General features: G+C 42.6%; 2 protein-coding genes and 1 long non-coding RNA gene across 4 annotated transcripts; 1 reads left to right on the top strand and 2 right to left on the bottom strand.

Moving 5' to 3' along the window:
• The first annotated feature begins 72 nt into the window (after window positions 1-72).
• Window positions 73-12,165, top strand: LOC121843745 (gamma-secretase-activating protein-like). The gene is made up of 5 exons (XM_042313542.1): window positions 73-217; window positions 6,206-6,267; window positions 10,779-10,883; window positions 10,990-11,086; window positions 11,459-12,165. The coding sequence occupies exons 1-5, from the start codon at window positions 211-213 to the stop codon at window positions 11,557-11,559; spliced, it is 372 nt and encodes a 123-aa protein (XP_042169476.1). The 5' UTR covers window positions 73-210; the 3' UTR covers window positions 11,560-12,165.
• LOC121843746 lies at window positions 4,564-6,013 on the bottom strand. 2 transcript variants are annotated; one of them, XR_006081721.1, is made up of 3 exons: window positions 5,968-6,013; window positions 5,516-5,637; window positions 4,564-4,700 (listed from the first exon to the last, which is right to left on the bottom strand). It is a non-coding gene; the product is annotated as an uncharacterized LOC121843746 (long non-coding RNA). The 2 variants fall into 2 exon arrangements; XR_006081720.1 differs by having other exon boundaries at window positions 5,577-5,637; window positions 5,968-6,012.
• Window positions 12,166-13,587: 1,422 nt separating the features above from the next.
• LOC121843747 (coiled-coil domain-containing protein 146-like) lies at window positions 13,588-15,242 on the bottom strand. The gene is made up of 3 exons (XM_042313547.1): window positions 15,131-15,242; window positions 14,266-14,412; window positions 13,588-13,889 (listed from the first exon to the last, which is right to left on the bottom strand). The coding sequence occupies exons 1-3, from the start codon at window positions 15,188-15,190 to the stop codon at window positions 13,713-13,715; spliced, it is 384 nt and encodes a 127-aa protein (XP_042169481.1). The 5' UTR covers window positions 15,191-15,242; the 3' UTR covers window positions 13,588-13,712.
• Window positions 15,243-15,948: the final 706 nt, after the last annotated feature.

Here is a 15,948-nt window from a genome sequence, read left to right as displayed (position 1 = left end):
AAGCACTTCAACAGAGCTTATAGAGAGCCTGCCTCTACAATATTAAATACGTATTCAAGCAAATGGCATCTGACGTGGTGTTGCTGTGTGTCTGCAGGGTATCACACTCTACTGTCCGTGTTGGGCGTTCGCTGTCTCCCCAGACACACCTTCCTGCAGTACGTTGACCATGGTGTGCTGCAGCTCACCGAGACCTTCGTCTCACGACTCATGACAGGTTCACACTGCACTACACACACACACACGCACACACACGCATGCACACACACACGCACGCACTGCACACACACACGCAATATGTGCATATACCCCTACACACATACACACAATTTATCAGATGGCATGATTCAGCTATTGTGCCATAATGTAATTTCTCAGTAATTACTACAGGAAGGTGTGTCCTCATGAACACTGAGTCAGAGAGCTGGCAATACAGTTCTGTACTTTTCCACAGTAAGCTGGTACCTCTTAGATTCATTATTGTCTTACTTACAGTGTAACTGTGTCTGCCTCCTCCATGCTTCAATACAGATGAATGCTGTAACCGTGTCTGCCTCCTCCATGCTTCAATACAGATTAATGCTGTAACCATGTCTGCCTCCTCCATGCTTCAATACAGATTAATGCTGTAACCATGTCTGCCTCCTCCATGCTTCAATACAGATTAATGCTGTAACCGTATCTGCCTCCTCCATGCTTCAATACAGATTAATGCTGTAACCATGTCTGCCTCCTCCATGCTTCAATACAGATTAATGCTGTAACCATGTCTGCCTCCTCCATGCTTCAATACAGATTAATGCTGTAACCGTGTCTGCCTCCTCCATGCTTCAATACAGATTAATGCTGTAACCGTGTCTGCCTCCTCCATGCTTCAATACAGATTAATACTGTAACTGTCTGCCTCCTCCATGCTTCAATACAGATTAATACTGTAACCGTGTCTGCCTCCTCCATGCTTCAATACAGATTAATGCTGTAACCGTGTCTGCCTCCTCCATGCTTCAATACAGATTAATACTGTAACCGTGTCTGCCTCCTCCATGCTTCAATACAGATTAATGCTGTAACCGTGTCTGCCTCCTCCATGCTTCAATACAGATTAATACTGGCAACAAAGTGTTGATTTAGCTAGTCAACTGAAAAAAAAGAGTTGTGTATGTTGCTATGACAACCAGCTCAATTTGTTGTCTGTCTAGTTTGGAAACATTGACTTTATATGAGAAGGTAGAAAAAAGCTAATTAAGAAAAGGAAGGAGAGACTGACAAGTTTTATACAAATGTCTGCTGTTGAAAACCAAATGACTCTATAAGAAATGGGAGATAATGTCTAGATGCTTTTTATAGTGGAGACCAAGTTTATACATTTTCTGGCAGGGTTGATGAGGCAGTCATAAGGAGCTAATGAGGCACGATTTAGCCTGGCATAGAACATGTGCTCTCTCGTTAGGACACTGTTGTTTCATCATAGTGCCTAATAGTTTTTGCGACTGCACTTGAAGAAACAATAAAAGTTCATTACATTTCCCGGATTGACGGACCTTCATGTCTTAAAGTAATGATGGACTGTCATTTCTCTTTGCTTATTTGAACTGTTCTTGACATACTATGGATTTGTTCTTTTACCAAATAGGGCTATCTTCTGTATACCACCTCTACCTTGTCACAACACAACTGATTGGCTGGTACTGTAGTTGGTGTGAGGGACTGCAGAGAGGGACTGGAGCGAGGGATTGAGGGACTGGATTGAAGGACTGGAGAGAGGGACTGGAGAGAGGGACTGGAGCGAGGGATTGACGGACTGGAGCGAGGGACTGGAGCGAAGGACTGGAACGAAGGACTGGAGGGACTAGAGCGAGGGATTGAGGGACTGGAGAGAGGGATTGGGGACTGGAGAGAGGGACTGGTGAGAGGGACTGGAGCGAGGGACTGGAGCAAAGGACTGGAACGAAGGACTGGAGGGACTAGAGCGAAGGATTGACGGACTGGAGAGAGGGACTGGAGTTAAGGACTGGAGTGAGGGACTGGAGCGAGGGACTGGAGAGAGGGACTGGAGCGAGGGACTGGAGCGAGGGACTGGATTGAAGGACTGGAGAGAGGAACTGGATTGAGGGACTGGAGCGAGGGACTGGAGTGAGGGACTGTGTTGTAGATGTTGCACAGTGTAGTGTTTGCCAAGACAATGATCATGGAATGTAAGCGCTAGAAGCCCAAGTGCCAGTACCACTCCCACCCACAGTCCTGCAGGGTTTTATCCCTGTTAGATACAAGCTCAGACTAAACATGCCCTCATCCCCCATCCAGTTTGAATTGCAACAATAATTGCATTCATATCTTCATATGTATAGTTGTTTCTTTACAAAGATATTGAAGTGTTATTGCTATACCCAAACAGTTTGCTTGAGAGAATCTAAATGTCTTGACTTACACTCTTGTAATAAAAAGGTCAACTCGTACAAACCCTCCCAGACAGACAGTCAGTACCTAGTAGGAAGAATGGTGCAATGCATACCGCCCTCGATACCCTTTCATGCTTGGACAGGTTTCTCAATACTTGCATTGACATCTCAATCTTTTAAGATATCCCATTACAATACAGTCTTGTGTTAAGATGTTACAATACCCAAACAGTGGGATGTTAGTGTTCCTGTTACCACACTGACTCTTTTTGTACCTGCTAACAATCAGAAGGCAATACTAGAAAGTGTTTCATGCTTGGCCAGTTTCCGTCCAGTTTATATCACAGCTCTTCCTCAGGGGACAAACAAAACAATCTCTGAAGATGAAGGCAAAGTACAAAACATGATTGTTTTCAGTATTTCGTCTAGACGGTGATAAGGAAAATGTCAGAATTCTGGGGAATAAGTTCTGTGTAAGAAAGTGGCTAAATTAATTGGTGTATTTTCTCTTACCGTGTTTTGAATAATGTAGTAGTTAGATATAGTTGATAATGTTTGATATGGACTTTACCTTGGTGTTTTGAATAATGTAGTAGTTAGATATAGTTGATAATGTTTGATATGGACTTGACCTTGGTGTTTTGAATAATGTAGTAGTTAGATATAGTTGATAATGTTTGATATGGACTTTACCTTGGTGTTTTGAATAATGTAGTAGTTAGATATAGTTGATAATGTTTGATATGGACTTGACCTTGGTGTTTTGAATAATGTAGTAGTTAGATATAGTTGATAATGTTTGATATGGACTTTACCTTGGTGTTTTGAATAATGTAGTAGTTAGATATAGTTGATAATGTTTGATATGGACTTTACCTTGGTGTTTTGAATAATGTAGTAGTTAGATATAGTTGATAATGTTTGATATGGACTTTACCTTGGTGTTTTGAATAATGTAGTAGTTAGATATAGTTGATAATGTTGATATGGACTTTACCTTGGTGTTTTGAATAATGTAGTAGTTAGATATAGTTGATAATGTTTGATATGGACTTGACCTTGGTGTTTTGAATAATGTAGTAGTTAGATATAGTTGATAATGTTTGATATGGACTTTACCTTGGTGTTTTGAATAATGTAGTAGTTAGATATAGTTGATAATGTTTGATATGGACTTTACCTTGGTGTTTTGAATAATGTAGTAGTTAGATATAGTTGATAATGGATATGGACTTGACCTTGGTGTTTTGAATAATGTAGTAGTTAGATATAGTTGATAATGTTTGATATGGACTTTACCTTGGTGTTTTGAATAATGTAGTAGTTAGATATAGTTGATAATGTTTGATATGGACTTGACCTTGGTGTTTTGAATAATGTAGTAGTTAGATATAGTTGATAATGTTTGATATGGACTTTACCTTGGTGTTTTGAATAATGTAGTAGTTAGATATAGTTGATAATGTTTGATATGGACTTTACCTTGGTGTTTTGAATAATGTAGTAGTTAGATATAGTTGATAATGTTTGATATGGACTTTACCTTGGTGTTTTGAATAATGTAGTAGTTAGATATAGTTGATAATGTTTGATATGGACTTGACCTTGGTGTTTTGAATAATGTAGTAGTTAGATATAGTTGATAATGTTTGATATGGACTTTACCTTGGTGTTTTGAATAATGTAGTAGTTAGATATAGTTGATAATGTTTGATATGGACTTTACCTTGGTGTTTTGAATAATGTAGTAGTTAGATATAGTTGATAATGTTTGATATGGACTTTACCTTGGTGTTTTGAATAATGTAGTAGTTAGATATGGTTGATATGGACTTTACCTTGGTGTTTTGAATAATGTTTTAGATATGTTGATATGGACTTTACCTTGGTGTTTTGAATAATGTAGTAGTTAGATATAGTTGATAATGTTTGATATGGACTTGACCTTGGTGTTTTGAATAATGTAGTAGTTAGATATAGTTGATAATGTTTGATATGGACTTTACCTTGGTGTTTTGAATAATGTAGTAGTTAGATATGGTTGATATGGACTTTACCTTGGTGTTTTGAATAATGTAGTAGTTAGATATGGTTGATAATGTTTGATATGGACTTTACCTTGGTGTTTTGAATAATGTAGTAGTTAGATATAGTTGATCATGTATGATATGGACTTTACCTTGGTGTTTTGAATAATGTAGTAGTTAGATATAGTTGATAATGTTTGATATGGACTTTACCTTGGTGTTTTGAATAATGTAGTAGTTAGATATAGTTGATAATGTTTGATATGGACTTTACCTTGGTGTTTTGAATAATAATGTAGTAGTATGGACTTTATAATAATGTAGTAGTTAGAGTTGATAATGTAGTAGTTTGATATGGACTTTACCTTGGTGTTTTGAATAATGTAGTAGTTAGATATAGTTGATAATGTTTGATATGGACTTTACCTTGGTGTTTTGAATAATGTAGTAGTTAGATATAGTTGATAATGTTTGATATGGACTTTACCTTGGTGTTTTGAATAATGTAGTAGTTAGATATAGTTGATAATGTTTGATATGGACTTTACCTTGGTGTTTTGAATAATGTAGTAGTTAGATATGGTTGATATGGACTTTACCTTGGTGTTTTGAATAATGTAGTAGTTAGATATAGTTGATATGGACTTTACCTTGGTGTTTTGAATAATGTAGTAGTTAGATATGGTTGATAATGTTTGATATGGACTTTACCTTGGTGTTTTGAATAATGTAGTAGTTAGATATAGTTGATAATGTTTGATATGGACTTGACCTTGGTGTTTTGAATAATGTAGTAGTTAGATATAGTTTTGAATAATGTTTGATATGGTTGATATGGACTTTACCTTGGTGTTTTGAATAATGTAGTAGTTAGATATAGTTGATAATGTTTGATATGGACTTTACCTTGGTGTTTTGAATAATGTAGTAGTTAGATATAGTTGATAATGTTTGATATGGACTTGACCTTGGTGTTTTGAATAATGTAGTAGTTAGATATAGTTGATAATGTTTGATATGGACTTTACCTTGGTGTTTTGAATAATGTAGTAGTTAGATATAGTTGATAATGTTTGATATGGACTTTACCTTGGTGTTTTGAATAATGTAGTAGTTAGATATAGTTGATAATGTTTGATATGGACTTTACCTTGGTGTTTTGAATAATGTAGTAGTTAGATATAGTTGATAATGTTTGATATGGACTTTACCTTGGTGTATAGTTTGAATAATGTTTGATATGGACTTTAGTTTTTGAATAATGTAGTATTAGATATAGTTGATAATGTTTGATATGGACTTTACCTTGGTGTTTTGAATAATGTAGTAGTTAGAGATGGTTGATAATGTTTGATATGGACTTGACCTTGGTGTTTTGAATAATGTAGTAGTTAGATATGGTTGATAATGTTTGATATGGACTTGACCTTGGTGTTTTGAATAATGTAGTTAGATTAGATATGGTTGATATGGACTTTACCTTGGTGTTTTGAATAATGTAGTAGTTAGATATGGTTGATAATGTTTGATATGGACTTTACCTTGGTGTTTTGAATAATGTAGTAGTTAGATATGGTTGATATGGACTTTACCTTGGTGTTTTGAATAATGTAGTAGTTAGATATGGTTGATAATGTTTGATATGGACTTTACCTTGGTGTTTTTCACACTCCCAAAAAGTCCTCCTAGGACAATAGAAACAGTATTACTGAAGATGAAATGTTTGGATGATTTGATAATTAGTTAATTAAAAAACGGTCTATTTTTCCTCTTTTGTAGATCTAGACAACAGTGATGCCAACGAGGAGCTGAAGTTCAGCATTCTGAAGAGACTACCAGAGGTAAAGTTACATTTCTCTCAAAGGTGTTAATTGCATCTTGTAGTTGCTGCTGTTTGTTCCTTCCAGCTGTAAGCAGTGGAATGTGATTTCTTTTTTTAGCCAATCAGATGATTCTTGAACTGTGGTTGCAGCCCAGAGGGGAAGTGAAGAAGGTACAACGGAGAAACAGACTCATTCCTTCTGCTCTTCATTCTCATATTTATAGGGGGGATTCCGTCCCGAGTGAAGCGAGCGGAAATAGAACGTAATTCCCTTTAGATGCACTTCTCTCTCTGCATATTCTGACCTCGGTTGTGTTTGGGGTGGAGGTCAGAGTGTGGTGGAGGTGTCTACAGGGTGGAGATCAGAGTGTGGCGTGTCTATTCTGACCTCGGTTTTGTTTGGGGTGGAGGTCAGAGTGTGGCGGAGGTGTCTAGGTGTCTACAGGGTGGAGATCAGAGTGTGGCGGAGGTGTCTACAGATACTTTGTATTCTGACCTCGGTTTTGTTTGGGTGGAGGTCAGAGTGTGGTGGAGGTGTCTACAGGGTGGAGGTCAGAGTGTGGTGGAGGTGTCTACAGATACTTCGTATTCTGACCTCGGTTTAATTCCCTCATAATTCCACCACCTTTCCGCATGATGAAACCATGAATAAGGTCTAATGAACCTACTGGTCTCCAGTGGGACAGTGAAATAGGCTATAAACAGCTGAGCCGTTATTCAGAATTTGAATTGTATGCCCTCATAATTTGCGTGGATGAAATGTGGTGATCCAGGCGTCTGTAGGGCTCAACCTGCCGACTTGATGTATGCACTTTAAAATGTTTGAATTATATGCCTGGGCTTTTCGCCGGTTTATTTGACCATTTGTATCATGTTAAATATTAGGCACTATCAGGAGCCACCATCAGTAATACCCACATACATTTATAAGTGTTAGTTTTCTTCAATTTGTACCTTACATTTAGTATCATTCCATTCTGTTGACCTTCCTTTCCACTGTCACGTCAGTGTCGTTGTTCCTGAAGGTCGCTAGTATTACTGGATCATATAGACTAACGTTGTGCAATAATGTAGGACATGTAGCCTATTAGATCATTATGGAACTCAGACCACACGTAGCAGGTTAAACCTGGAGCCTGACTCACGGTTCACCACGACTGGACCGTTGTGAGAATCAGGGTAGACTCACGGTTCACCACGACTGGACCGTTGTGAGAATCAGGGTAGACTCACGGTTCACCACGACTGGACCGTTGTGAGAATCAGGGTAGACTCACGGTTCACCACGACTGGACCGTTGTGAGAATCAGGGTAGACTCACGGTTTACCACGACTGGACCGTTGTGAGAATCAGGGTAGACTCACGGTTCACAACGACTGGACCGTTGTCAGGGTAGGTTCAACGAGGGTAGACTCACGGTTCACCACGACTGGACCCGTTGTGAGAATCAGGGTAGACTCACGGTTCACCACGCCTGGACCGTTGTGAGAATCAGGGTAGACTCACGGTTCACCACGACTGGACCCGTTGTGAGAATCAGGGTAGACTCACGGTTCACCACGACTGGACCGTTGTGAGAATCACGGTAGACTCACGGTTCACCACGACTGGACCGTTGTGAGAATCACGGTAGACTCACGGTTCACCACGACTGGACCGTTGTGAGAATCAGGGTAGACTCACGGTTCACCACGACTGGACCGTTGTGAGAATCAGGGTAGACTCACGGTTCACCACGACTGGACCCGTTGTGAGAATCAGGGTAGACTCACGGTTCACCACGACTGGACCGTTGTGAGAATCAGGGTAGACTCACGGTTCATGATTACAGGGTACAGTGAACATCTTAGGCTCCAAGCTCCAACATGCAGGATGAAGGGAAATAAAATAATGACAATGGTAATAAAACAATAGAAATAGCACCATATACATCATAATAACTGTGGCAGTGATGAATCATACATGTCCATTGGGGTGGAGGCAGCAGAGTACAGACTGTTGAGGAGGTGGGGAGATGGGGGAGGTGGGGGAATGACTGCAGGGGAGGTGGGGGGACTGCAGGGGAGGTGGGGGAATGACTGCAGGGGAGGTGGGGGGGAATGACTGCAGGGGAGGTGGGGGGAGGGGGGGAATGACTGCAGGGGAGGTGGGGGAATGACTGCAGGGAATGACTGTTGACTGAGGAGGTGGGGGGAATGACAGGGGAGGTGGGGGAATGACTGCAGGGGAGGTGGGGGACTGCAATGACTGCAGGGGAAGAGCAGAGTAAAGACTGTTGAGGTGGGGGGAATGACTGCAGGGGAGCAGAGTACAGACTGTTGAGGAGGTGGGGGAATGACTGCAGGGGAGCAGAATGACTGCAGGGGAGCAGAGTAAAGACTGTTGAGGAGGTGGGGGGAATGACTGCAGGGGAGGTGGGGGAATGACTGCAGGGGAGCTGCAGAGTACAGACTGTTGAGGAGGTGGGGGGAATGACTGCAGGGGAGCAGAGTGACAGACTGCAGGGGAGGAGGACTGGGGGGGGGGAATGACTGCAGGGGAGCAGAGTACAGACTGTTGAGGAGGTGGGGGAATGACTGCAGGGGAGCAGAGTACAGACTGTTGAGGAGGTGGGGGGAATGACTGCAGGGGAGCAGAGTACAGACTGTTGAGGAGGTGGGGGAATGACTGCAGGGGAGCAGCATGATCACTGTTGAGGGGTGTGGGGGACCAAGTGAAATCAAATCAAGAACAATTATTAATAAAAAAAATTCATTACAATTATAATAATACTATACATATTAACAACTGCAACAGTGATGAATGTCGTTGGGGTGGGGGCAGAGTGAAAGTCAGTTGGGGGTGGGTGGGAAATGTCCATAGAGGGAGTAGCAGGGGGGGGCAGGTAGCTGACTAGTGGTGGCTATTTAGCAACCTGATGGTCTCAGGGCAGAAGCTATTGGCCAGTCTGTTCGTTTTTGTCATGATGCTCCTGTACTGCCCGCGTCTAAGTGATGGAAGTGGGGAGAACAGGGCGTGGCTCGGGTGGCTGGGTCCCTGATGATCTTCTTGGCCTTCCTGAGACACCTGGTGGTGTAGGTGTCCTGCGGGGCAGGCAGTGTGCCCCCAATGGTGCGTTCGGCTGCACTTATCACCCTCTGAAGTGCCTTGCTGTCTGCGGCGGTGTAGTTTCCGCAGCAGGCTGTGATGCAGCCCAACAGTATGCTCTCGATGGTGCTCCTATAGAGCACTCTGAGCGCCCTCGGGGACAGGCCGAAGTTCAACCCCTATTCTACAGTTTTTCCACCTTCCAATATTTCATACATTGAATCAAACCACTGTATTTTTTAATTCATAAATATATTTTGAGTAAAGGCTCTCCAAACCGGTTAGTTTATGATTCATACATACTTTCCTAAGACTAAAATGTGCCTAAATAATCTAACAAATCAGAGTATTTTTTAAAATCTACCAGTTGAAACGGAGAGACGAAGATGTATAGATGTCTTTCTTTCATTGATCCCTATTGATCTGAACCCGTTCTCTCTATCTATTCTAGTCTGTCAACAACATTATAATTAAGGGTACACCGTATTTAAAGGGATGGCTTAAGCCGGGTGTGCACTACATTATTTTGGCCCTGATTTAGCTGTCCCAGACAGGTTTTTGAGATCGGAGACACAATCCCCAGAAGAAGCCAGTGAGATGATGTTGTTCCGCAGGATGTGTAGAGTCTCCAGAAGGAGCGATGACTACTACTAGTATGTGTTAGTACTTGCCTTCAAAGCCAAAGTGCGCCTCCAAGTTGGTTTGAAATCGTTACAGCTCTGAAGCTCACAAGCAATGTTATTCAATTAAAAAATGTTGGCTTGATATTTCAACTCTTTATGGCAAGAGTGAATGTCTGACTGAAAACGTTTGAGGCTGCTTTGAGCCACAGCTCGTTGTAGCTACGTTACATGTAATCACATCATTTAGTGTGCACCACTAGGTTGGCAAGACAACAAAAAAACAACAGGAAAGATGATGGTTCAATGTGAGGTTTAGTGATGTTAGGATTTTGAAAGTTGTTTAGTGTACACCTGGCTTTAAGAGAAATGTACTGAAAACCATATTGGCTTTAAGAGAAATGTACTGAAAACCATATTGGCTTTAAGAGAAATGTACTGAAACCCATATTGGCTTTAAGAGAAATGTACTGAAAACCATATTGGCTTTAAGAGAAATGTACTGAAAACCATATTGAATGAAAACTCCATGAGAAAATCTGTTGGCCAGCAAGTGGGAGGGTTTTCATCGGTTGAATTATATGTGCAAGGGAAACACGCCTGCAAAGCCCGTTATGCACCTGCATAAGGTAAGTCTGAATACCGACTACCGAGAGGTGCGTAGGAAAGGCGTCGTTCCCTAAGTCGGAATCGGGCCCATAGTGAATAGCGACTCATTTACCAGTCAACACGATAGGTTTTTACACAGGTTGAGAAACTTCTGTTGAAGGCCTGGTGATCGAGGACATGGGGTAACTAGATAACTGTTGTTGTTATTTCCAGTCCATGGAGCAGAGGATCTGTCACCTGTGGGATCACCCCATCAGTTCAGCCTGTATCTCCAGAGACTATGTCAGAGGCCTGCTGGAGAAACACGCCAAAACCAAAGTAACACTGTCTTATTCAGCTTCGACTAATCAACTGTACAATCACCAAGAGCAGGAAGTAAATACTGCTGGACTTGATTAGTTAGATGGTTTGTCTGTTGTTCCAGGGTTCTATGTTCATGGAGAGAGACGAGCCTGGCTTCAGGCCTGAGTTCCTGCCTCTCACCTTCCTGACCAAAATTCTGTTGGATGTGGAAGACCGAGGTATTTATTCAGAGAATGTTTCTTTTGTCTCCACAAGTGAAACTAGCTTATTAAACAGCCAAGCCAAACTGTGTGTGTACTGTGTGTGTGTACTGTGTGTGTGTACTGTGTGTGTGTACTGTGTGTGTGTACTGTGTGTGTGTACTGTGTATGTACTGTGTTCTGTGTAATGTGTTCTGTGTATGTACTGTGTGTGTGTGTGTGTGTACTGTGTATGTACTGTTCTGTGTAATGTGTTCTGTGTAATGTGTGTGTGTGTGTGTGTATGTGTGTGTGTGTGTACTGTGTGTGTGTACTGTGTGTGTGTACTGTGGGTGTACTGTGGGTGTACTGTGTGTGGGTGTCTGATGGTGTGTCTATTCTGTGCTGCAGCTCTGAACCCTTTTGAGGAGCAGGAGAATGTGGATGCCAGGTTTGTGGAGGAGACGGCTCTGAAACAGACTCTGATCCTGATGGGCTTCCAGGACAAGTGAGGGAGGGAGAGACTGAGGTGAAGGGAGGTGAAGAAAGAGGGGGAGCAGGTCAAGGCTCCAAGTTTTCACTCAACACTCCATATTCCACTAGTGCTCAGAGCGGGGACTGTGTGTCAGTGAGCGGGGACTGTGTCAGAGTTCGGGGACTGTTTGAAATTACACTTTAAATGTTGATCACTCAATATTCCAATACATGAGAATCTATGAAGATACATCAGATTCTGATGAACAATGGGTCTGGTGACAATAGTCAATGGTTAAGCATTCAATTTGACAGATTTATATTTCTGCCCTCTCTGCCTGTTGCTCAACCCTCCCATTCAGACCAGATGGATGAGGCTCTTACAGTAAGAAGGGAAGTTCTCTGGAAGGTGTCTGAATTACCACAACATGTGTCCTGTATGATGTGTGTATCTTTCCATCTCAGAGGAACTGATGCATGGTTTTAGATTTCAGGAATAACACCGTTATGTGGAATCCACGAAATGTGTTGATCAGGTACAATAATAAACAGGAAAAGGGATTTTTGTTGTCATGTTTACACGTGTAAAGCCATATTGTATCAATGAAACACGAAATAAAATATTTGTTGCATGTTTCTAACAACTGTCTGTCTTTGTTCAATAAGACCGCTCATGATAGCCGTGGCAGCGTCACATTGACACTATTCTCTATGACTCATACAGTGACATTAAGGGACAGATAAGTCAACCATAAATAAGTGCATCATCACATGCTAATGTTAGCCACTCTGCTGCAGTGTGGATTGTTATGGTTGAGACAGTCAGAGACACACCCTGTTAGCTGAGGGAACAGACTGAGATCTGGCTAACTCCACAGATACAGTCGCTCAGGAAATGAACAGGCTTTCTACAGAATATCTGATGTCACTGGTTTGGATGCTTCCACAAGTCAGAACACCAGGCACACTTCTCCCAAAGCCAAACTTTGATTCTCAGAATCGCAGAACTCACACACACACACACACAAGCAAACTAATGCAACCAATGTAACTCATTACCACGCGCACACACACACACACACACAAACAAGCAAACTAATGCAACTCATTACCACACACACACACAAACTCCAATGTAACTCATTACCACACACACACACTCCACTTTCTCTTCCTCCTTTACCATAAATGTAAAGAATCATCAGTGAAATCCCTCTGAAAGATTCTCTGTGAGGTCTAGGTTACTGGAGGAGGGTAAATAGAAACAGCTACAGTGTTGCCAGTAAGACCTCGTGCCTCTGACTTCAGCAGAAATCCAACCCAGATGCATGGCACGCTCCCTGCTCCGCTTCTCAGGAAGGAAAAGGATCAAGACAGCAGACGAGGTTCAAATATACCTGCTGTTTAATGAGCTTGTGTTGAGAATCTAAAGGCCCTATGATGATTGGCTGCTACACTCCTAGATTATAAATATTGTCCTGTCACTGGTAACCCAAGTATCTCATATGGAGTGCTATTAGTGCCAACAGAAATTTAACTGAATTAAATGTTGATTAAAGGTATGTTGTCACTCTATAGTCCCAGATAGATCTAGGTGGGTTAGACGTAGTACTAGAGGTTTTGGTCCAGGTCTACAGTATATCTCAATAGGTTTGGTCCAGGTCTACAGTATATATCTCAATGGGTTTGGTCCAGGTCTACAGTATATATCAATGGGTTTGGTCCAGGTCTACAGTATATATCAATGGGTTTGGTCCAGGTCTACAGTATATATCAATGGGTTTGGTCCAGTTCTACAGTATATCTCAATGGGTTTGGTCCAGGTCTACAGTATATCTCAATGGGTTTGGTCCAGGTCTACAGTATATCTCAATGGGTTTGGTCCAGGTCTATATCTCAATGGGTTTGGTCCAGGTCTATATCTCAATGGGTTTGGTCCAGGTCTATATCTCAATGGGTTTGGTCCAGGTCTATATCTCAATGGGTTTGGTCCAGGTCTATATCTCAATGGGTTTGGTCCAGGTCTATATCTCAATGGGTTTGGTCCAGGTCTATATCTCAATGGGTTTGGTCCAGGTCTACAGTATATCTCAATGGGTTTGGTCCAGGTCTATATCTCAATGGGTTTGGTCCAGGTCTACAGTATATCTCAATGGGTTTGGTCCAGGTCTATATCTCAATGGGTTTTGGTTCAGGCTTGCGAATGTGTCTGATGTTGGTGCCGGGCTCGGAGGGTTTGAAGGGGGCCAGGGCTCCGTAGGGCTTGGGCAGGGGCAGGGTGTCCCCAGGGGATGTAGGCGTTGGGTCGGGCCTCGGCCGTGGTGTACACCCCACTAGGGAGCTGGGACCTCTCCTCCTCCTCCACCAGCTGTAACAGAGGACAGAATCCAGGTCCTCAACATAGTATACCATATACTGGTATTTAACTCATGGTATACTGTACATCTAAAAAAGTATTTAGAAATGTACTGGAGAGAACAGGATTCAATGTACTGAACATTGCAGATAGAAATACCATGAATAGAGCTGACAAGATTCCCTATTCGCTACATGTCAGAGAGGCACGCCTATTTCTACATAAAACTTTTCTATCTGATTGCCAGACAGTCAAAGTGTTAAATGCAGTGTTAACTTATCAGTGTAGAAGTACAAAAGTTCAGCATCAAGTTCAACATTTATGAATTCCTCCATTAATTATCCCTAATTCAAAGTCCTGTGGTAGAGGGTCATGGAGGGTGACTGACCCTGTCTTTCTCCTGCTGGTCGGCCTGTCTGCGCTGCTCATCCCTGAGGATGTGTTGCCACTCCTGCTCCAGGTCTTCAGAGGGGGGCAGACCCTGGTCCAGGCGCCGGTGGCAGGTGTCCAGGAACAGCTCCCTCTCCTTCAGCTCCTGACAGGGGTGGGATCAACACAACATGGCATGTCAGGAAGAGGAAGATTATTAGGAGGATATTTGTGCTTGGGTAGATCGATGTAGGGAAAGAGGATGATGTCGTAAAAGTTGGAAATCCTTAGACTTGACCTTAGCCTGGTCCCAGTTGGCAACAGGGATCTACAGTATAATCCTTAGACTTGACCTTAGCCTGGTCCCAGTTGGCAACAGGGATCTACAGTATAATCCTTAGACTTGACCTTAGCCTGGTCCCAGTTGGCAACAGGGATCTACAGTATAATCCTTAGACTTGACCTTAGCCTGGTCCCAGTTGGCAACAGGGATCTACAGTATAATCCTTAGACTTGACCTTAGCCTGGTCCCAGTTGGCAACAGGGATCTACAGTATAATCCTTAGACTTGACTTTAGCCTGGTCCCAGTTGGTTACAGGGATCTACAGTATAATCCTTAGACTTGACCTTAGCCTGGTCCCAGTTGGTTACAGGGATCTACAGTATAATCCTTAGACTTGACCGTAGCCTGGTCCCAGTTGCTTACAGGGATCTACAGTATAATCCTTAGACTTGACCTTAGCCTGGTCCCAGTTGGTTACAGGGATCTACAGTATAATCCTTAGACTTGACCTTAGCCTGGTCCCAGTTGGTTACAGGGATCTACAGTATGGGTCCACCAGACTAGGAAATGCTGGTCAATCTAAAATAGTCTCCTATTTACCTGCTGCAGGGTCATGGCGCTGGCTTGGCGCATCGACAACTCAGACACCACGGCCATCATCCTCCTGGTTGACTCCTTGATACGGCCCTGCAACTCATTCACCTGAGAGAGAGGAGAGAGGGGTTGGTTAACGCACAGACAGCCTGACAGACTGGCAGATAGACAGATAGACAGCCAGACTGACATGATATTTGAAAAGACAGAGTTTCTCTAGTCGCGGGGTAGTTGGGAACATGTTCTACTAGCCTGGTCTGAACAGTACTAGTCTGGTCTGAACAGTACTAGCCTGGTCTGAACAGTACTAGTCTGAACAGTACTAGCCTGGTCTGAACAGTACTAGTCTGAACAGTACTAGTCTGGTCTGAACAGTACTAGTCTGAACAGTACTAGTCTGGTCTGAACAGTACTAGTCTGAACAGTACTAGTCTGAACAGTACTAGTCTGAACAGTACTAGTCTGGTCTGAACAGTACTCGCCTGGTCTGAACAGTACTAGTCTGAACAGTACTAGCCTGGTCTGAACAGTACTAGCCTGGTCTGAACAGTACTAGTCGGGTCTGAACAGTACTAGCCTGGTCTGAACAGTACTAGTCTGAACAGTACTAGTCTGGTCTGAACAGTACTAGTCTGAACAGTACTAGTCTGGTCTGAACAGTACTCGCCTGGTCTGAACAGTACTAGTCTGAACAGTACTAGCCTGGTCTGAACAGTACTAGCCTGGTCTGAACAGTACTAGTCGGGTCTGAACAGTACTAGCCTGGTCTGAACAGTACTAGTCTGAACAGTACTAGCCTGGTCTGAACAGTACTAGCCTGGTCT

The sequence above is a fragment of the Oncorhynchus tshawytscha genome, unplaced genomic scaffold (assembly GCF_018296145.1).
Source record: "Oncorhynchus tshawytscha isolate Ot180627B unplaced genomic scaffold, Otsh_v2.0 Un_contig_3603_pilon_pilon, whole genome shotgun sequence".
Classification (NCBI taxonomy): domain Eukaryota; kingdom Metazoa; phylum Chordata; class Actinopteri; order Salmoniformes; family Salmonidae; genus Oncorhynchus; species Oncorhynchus tshawytscha.
Note: the sequence above shows the minus strand (reverse complement) of the source record. Positions and strands in the feature narration are given on the sequence as shown.

Bases quoted from the DNA above. Each gene is read 5' to 3' on its own strand.
- LOC121843745 (XM_042313542.1), top strand. The intron at 10,884-10,989 runs GTAACACTGTCT...CTGTTGTTCCAG, and splicing joins AGAAACACGCCAAAACCAAA to GGTTCTATGTTCATGGAGAG. The intron at 11,087-11,458 runs GTATTTATTCAG...TCTGTGCTGCAG, and splicing joins GTTGGATGTGGAAGACCGAG to CTCTGAACCCTTTTGAGGAG.
- LOC121843747 (XM_042313547.1), bottom strand. From the start codon at position 15,190: ATGATGGCCGTGGTGTCTGAGTTGTCGATGCGCCAAGCCAGCGCCATG. The intron at 14,413-15,130 runs GTAAATAGGAGA...CACCCCTGTCAG, and splicing joins GCGCCATGACCCTGCAGCAG to GAGCTGAAGGAGAGGGAGCT. The intron at 13,890-14,265 runs GTCAGTCACCCT...CCTCTGTTACAG, and splicing joins ACCAGCAGGAGAAAGACAGG to CTGGTGGAGGAGGAGGAGAG.